Genomic DNA, 6,385 nt, shown 5'->3' with positions numbered 1-6,385 from the left:
AACGAGCCAGTGTAATGCAAATATATCTGAAAGGTCTGCGTGAGGATATCGTCACGTTCTCGCGAGACACATCGGATCTCGTCACACCCCTAGTCCCTTGCTGTCATCTATCTATCTGTCTGTCTGTCTCTCTCTCTCTCTCTCTCTCTCACCCTCCCTCCCCCATCTGTATGTGTAATTATTTTTCTGCCTGTCTGTCTATTTGTGTAACTGTCTTTCTGTTTGTGTTACTATAATAATAATTCATTACATTTATATAGCACTTTTCTAGGCACTCAAAGCGCTTTATATTGTCATGGGATCTCTCCTCATCCACCACCAGTGTGCAACATCCACCTGGTCACACAGCATTTGTCTGTCTGTCTCTCTATCTATCTGTCTATCTATCATCTGCTTGCTTGACTGTCTGTCTGTGAATCTAGATATTTCAAACTGTCGAACCTCAAGGTATTTAAAGGGGTCATGAACTGCATTTTTTATTTTATAATGTTGTCTGAGTTTCACTTATAATGTTAGTGTGATTTTACATATAAAACATCATAATTTAGAAGTAATACGCTATTTTCTATTCTGTTTTTGAGCCTCTCTGCAGAATGGTCTGTTTTTATGGGCGGGGCGCATTCAAGACTCGCAAGTAAACGCCCAATGCTAACAGTTTCGCTTATTAAAATAACAGATGGACGCTGCTGTGACATAAGTTAGTCTGAAAACAACATGGGTCATTTGAGTTAAAAACGTATAAATACTGAGTTTATATCAAACGGACAATGCAATAGTGGTAAAAGCACATTTACTCACACTTATGTGCTGCGATATTACTGTTGGATCCCAGACTCAGCACTGTGCGAGCAGCGCAACACAACTAGACAACAGAACCCATTATAATCGGCGATACTGTCTACACTGGATGCGGCACAGATAGACACAACAAATCCCTGACAGTAAACTGATGTCTTGCTCTATTTCTGACATACAAGCATTCGCGCCGCTTCTGACCTGAAAGAGAAACTGATTCGCGACATGACGCAACAGTGCTCGCGTTGTCGATATGAATGCCATTCAAAGACTATTTTTTGCAATTTACACTACACAGTGTCTTGTAATCTTGTAATCTGTATGGTTGTGTTGATGGATTAATCCTGTGTTTGCCTCTCTCTAGTATTTAATCTCTACTACAAGCGTAGAAGCAGGCGTTGATCTTCTCCTGCGGAGGGGGAGCTTAGCCACACTATCACATCATAAAGTGACACATTATAAAGCTTGGTTTCAATAAAAGCGGTTTTAAACTAACAAGAAGGTTATGAGTTCTGAAATTTACAGGATGTTTTTATAGTATATTGACCTGTTATATGTCAAAAGATCAAGGGAAATTTGGTTTCTCAGTTCATGGCCCCTTTAAAACTATTTCAGAACTTTCAAACAAGGTGAACTTTAAAATTCGTATTGACAAATTTGACTTGTCTGGTTAAAAATGGTTTCATGAATGTCTTTATTCAAGAATTGAACTTCTACCTCAATTTAAATTCAATTGGAATTGAATTGTAATTTAAAAAGGCATTATGAATTTGATAGATTTGATAAATACTAGTTTGCAGACCACTACTACAGCTATTGAATTGTCTCAGTTTAGGTATTTATTTCAGCATTTGAATCAGCGGTGACTATGGTTGTTCAGCCTGATTTGAGAGCGGCAGTGTTTAGCACTGTTTACACACACATAGATTGATTTTGTCTGTTGCATTGTTTCTGCTTAAGCCTTTCTTTTTCAGTCAGTTAAATACTATACATGTCAGTGGTTTCTGCAGGTATGAATAGTTAAAATAACCTGATGCATATTTGATTCTGTTTAGCTCCACTACTCAAAATACTATTTCTCATTGCTCTGATTATTTTCTGTTGTTTTTACCTCTTATTGCTGTAAGCAACACAATTGTTTGCTGTGTTTATTATCCTTAACCAAACTGCCATGGATTGGTAGAGCAATTATTCGCTGCATTGCACGGTCGCCTCTAGCATGTTTATTGACATGTAACTTCTCTCACAGACTGCTTGCGGCAGGTTCAAGGACATTCAGCAATAATGATTACATAATAAGATAGATATTTGTCAGGCAGACATCATACCCCAAGGTTATGTTTGTATGTTTACTTACATTTCTGGCCACTCCCTCTGCATTTGTGATGACAGGCAACAGCTGGGCACTGTTTGACTGTGGCAGCTGGGTTTCATACCTCTTGGTGTTTCATTTTTATTGTTAATGCAATCACACTGATGAATTATTGAGCTGTTGTAATGGGTTAAGCATCACTGCCAAAAACAAACACTGAGAAATAGCATTTACAAATTAACCAGAATATGTACTCAATGTTGTGCTATTGCTGCTTATTAACAATGTGCAGTTCAGATTAGATTAATATACATTTTTATTTACAAGATCAAATTTAATCTTACAGTTTTTCTGAATTGCTAAAACACTAAACCCCAATCTCTGAACCAAATTCTCACTAGCTTAAACCAATTTGCCGAATAAAGTACTCTTTTTGCTCAACCTTAAACACGTTCAGGCAGTTGTAGGCTCTATTTGCAAATCTCATGCACTCTTTTTGCAAAACTCTAAACACATTCTCTTTCACTTTGCAAAATGCTAAACACAAGTGGCAAAAGTTAAACACAACTAAAGCACAGTTGTCATCGTTTACACACAATGATTCAAAATTGCTCACACTTGTTTCTAATGATGTAATCAAACCAACTGTACAAAATATGAGCCAGAGTGGCACAGGTGACTGAATGATGATACGGACAATAGATGGAAACAATCTGAGAAGGAGAGGAGGAAGAGTACATGTAAGAAGTGGAGGAAGAGGATGAGGAGAGAAAGAGTAAGGCTTAGAGAGTGTTTTCAAGGCTGGATCTGTCAGACCAGAGGGTTTTTTCTCTTTGTAGCAAAAAAGACTACATTGTGATGTGGACAAAGTCCTCAGGCCGGACTCAAGCACAAAGACATGATGCTGAGACAGAATGAATCTCTCAATGACCCTGATTTTACACTTGCACAACTTACAGTATTTGAGTGTACTGTAACATGCTATTCATTTAGAGTTTTATTTGACCTTTTTGGCCTGCAGTATCTTTGCAGTATCCAAGTGCTGAATATATACAAACATTCAGTACTATTCAATTCTCAGCACAATACTATTCTTGCAGTACATACAGTAGGCCTATACAATATATTCACCTTACTCAGTTGCAATTACTATACTTTTTTTACAGAATTACAAAATTGTTTACTCAATACAATATACATTTTTTCTGTAATATTCTGAATGCTGTGCTCTCCATTTTTCACTGTAGTGTCTAATGAATGCTCTGTAGCGTTTATTTTATTGACTCGTGTGTGTGATCTGAGAGAACCGTTTGATTTTGACTGCAAGTGAAATGGTTTTGCAGTGATTGTTTGATTCTGATGGAAGAGTCAGAGGTCAGAGGAATATTTGGATTTGTGTTTAAGGTTTTGAGAAAATGAGTGATGGTTTCAAGAAATGTGTTTTAGCAATTCAGAAAAACTGTAATTAAATCAATAGATGGCTTTCATTTCTTTAGATAGCAAAAAGCTGTTTTGTGCTCTCCTTCATATGCTGTTGGACAATTTGATTGCTTTGGTAAAACAAATTAGCTGGTCATTTTTAATTGGTAAATTTGTTCAAACAAATGTGTTAAAGCACATGAGAAATTAAGTTGTTTGTAGAATTTGTTCTGTCAGATTAATTGCATAGTCTGTGAACAAACTCTCTTTTCTCTCCAAAAGAATAACTTTTTTCTTTTGTCTCAGGAGTTACAACAAAGCCTTTGTTGGTTTAGACTGAGAGTACACTTGATGACCTTGCCGTGATGTGTTTTAACTTACAGTGCTGTTACAGGGCTTAGAAGTCAATCTGCACCCTTAAAAAAACATGCAGTATTGTTTTGTTTTTCTCTCTCTCAAAAAAAATCTGATTGCTTAGAATAGGCTAATTTAGTCTATGAATATCAGAAAATATATTTTTGAATGTCCTCTGAACATTCTGAAATATTTTATTGTTGTTGTTGTTGTTAAAATGACATGTCTTCCTTTCTGCAGATTCCTCATTGTGCTTTCTTGCCTGATCCTCAGTGTGCTGTCTACCATTGATGAGTATCAAACACTGGCTAATAAAACACTATTCTGGGTGGTGAGTCTTACTGCTTTAGACTTTCAGTGTGTTAAATGTTCTTAACTGAATCTAAATCATTGTGCTTCTTAATAATATCTATAATACCTGGTGAACTTGGATGATTGATTCTCTTTTGTCTGTTTCTTGACCTGTAAACAGGCAGTATAAGTAGCAAACAGGCATAATGCATAGGGATCACTGACTACACTGGACGTGTGGCACGAGGCTCTAGAACTTTGACCCAAAAGCAAGCTAGTATTTTTGAAGATGGCAGTGGAAATGTTCACATTTGCATGCACCTCATTGTTTAACTTGTTCTACATAGTGTTTGCCCTTGGTTTTGTCCAGAAGAGGGCAGCAGTTTATCACTTTTCATGTTTGTTTTGATGCGGTGGCTTTACATTTTTTGGTAATGCCCCTTTTTGAAACTAGAACAACCTTTGCCCCCATCTAATGTAGGAAAAAGTAACACTCATGTAATTTATCACAAGAGCAATATTAAAGGGAAAGTCATAATTTACTCCGTTCCATATTATTTTGAGTATTTGTTTTATCTGTGGTACACAAGAATGATAGATGAAAAGATGTGATTGTAATTGTCAAGCTCCAAAAAGAGTCTAAAAATATAATAAACTATCTGTGCCCTATATTCCAGGTCTTCTATGTTGTGAGGAAAACTTGTTATTCACTGATAATCTTTCTCTCTGCCATTCAAAACTGGCCAGTCAACACCATTAGAAGAAGAAAGGGAATATGAAATGCCTACATGGCAGATTTAAATGTGCAAAAGTGAATATAATTTAAGAACTTGGGCCTTCCTCTTTATACTTTTCATTTTGAGAACCACTGCCTTGATGAATTTAAGGCCTGAATCTCTCTCAACATTGTAACTGACACCACAAAGTCTATATCAGAGAAGCAGCTCAGTTCACAGAAGATGAAGGTGTTCTGTTGTCTAGAATGGTAGCTAGAGCTGGCACTCTTAAATCATTCTGTTTACTTTGTTCAATAATCCATGGCAGTGTTTCTGTTCAGCATTAATTGCTTCAGGCCTTGTTAGCGCATCTGAGGCTTTGTTTTGATCAATATTCAGATCACAGTCTGTCAAGTAATTAATGTGCTCATCGAAGCATTTCCTCCTGACAGAGGCTGTTAAATAGGAACGTAATCAATACCACCTACAAAAACAATAGCTAGCTTTTGTGTCAAAGGTCCAGAGCCTCAATGCCATATGTCTAGATTAGTCAATATTCCCCAGCATGCAATATGCCTGTTTGCAAGTTTATGCTGCCTGTTTACAGGTCGAGGAACAGAGACAAAAGAGAATAAATTGTCTAAGGCCGGCAGAAAAAGGAGAAAGGGAGGGATAGAGATTATAACGTGGTGACTGCACGTCAGAGGTCAATCCGACCACCGGCTAATGGGATTAAATCTATGCATTGTGTTCATTAGCCTATGCCTCGCATCACAATTTAATTCCACCATCTAGGGCTTGATGCAGAAAAGGCCCTCTTGGATTAGCTATCTGACTACAGCAGCTCTAATCTTAACCAAGATCACAACAGGTGTTGTCTATTGCGTGTTAAGGGTAACCATCAAAAATCAAATAGCATACTTTTAGCATGGGTGGATACTAGAGTAACTTGAGGGAGAAGGGTGTTCTCACAGGAAATAGACCCAACCACCATGTCATCCCTACCCCCAATTCCTACCCTATTTTAATGAGGCACGGCCCTCTACATTGCGTCTCACAGCTGTTGAGGCAAACAAAAGCAGACTTGCCCTCTTTTCATGACGTTCAAAATGCACGCTAAGCCATGATCAAAAGTTCTTTACAACACTTAAATGTTTATGGGTCACAGATATATGAGTGTCCATGAAAAAGAAGAAAAATAATCCAAGTTCTTTGAAATGTAGTCTTTGTATTCATATTATGAAGCACGTTAGAGCAAAAGAAAAAAGAAGAAATTTGTATATACAATGACTTAATTGACAAGCATGTTGTTTTATATTATTATTTATATATAACAACACTTAAATGTTTATGGGTCACAGATATATGAGTGTCCATGAAAAAGAAGAAAAATAATCCAAGTTCTTTGAAATGTAGTCTTTGTATTCATATTATGAAGCACGTTAGAGCAAAAGAAAAAAGAAGAAATTTGTATATACAATGACTTAATTGACAAGCA

The 6,385-nt window shown here is 36.8% G+C and overlaps 1 protein-coding gene across 1 annotated transcript in view; it reads left to right on the top strand.

The window, feature by feature from the left end:
• Window positions 1–6,385, top strand: part of LOC107562509 (potassium voltage-gated channel subfamily KQT member 1-like) — a 41,200-nt gene that overhangs the window by 7,329 nt on the left and 27,486 nt on the right. The window contains exon 2 of the mRNA XM_016247135.1: window positions 4,121–4,211. Coding sequence (XP_016102621.1) covers window positions 4,121–4,211 — 91 coding nt within the window. The remainder of the gene's footprint in view (window positions 1–4,120; window positions 4,212–6,385) is intronic.

This window comes from Sinocyclocheilus grahami, unplaced genomic scaffold (assembly GCF_001515645.1).
Source record: "Sinocyclocheilus grahami isolate Dianchi unplaced genomic scaffold, SAMN03320097.WGS_v1.1 scaffold826.1, whole genome shotgun sequence".
Lineage (NCBI taxonomy): Eukaryota > Metazoa > Chordata > Actinopteri > Cypriniformes > Cyprinidae > Sinocyclocheilus > Sinocyclocheilus grahami.
Note: the sequence above shows the minus strand (reverse complement) of the source record. Positions and strands in the feature narration are given on the sequence as shown.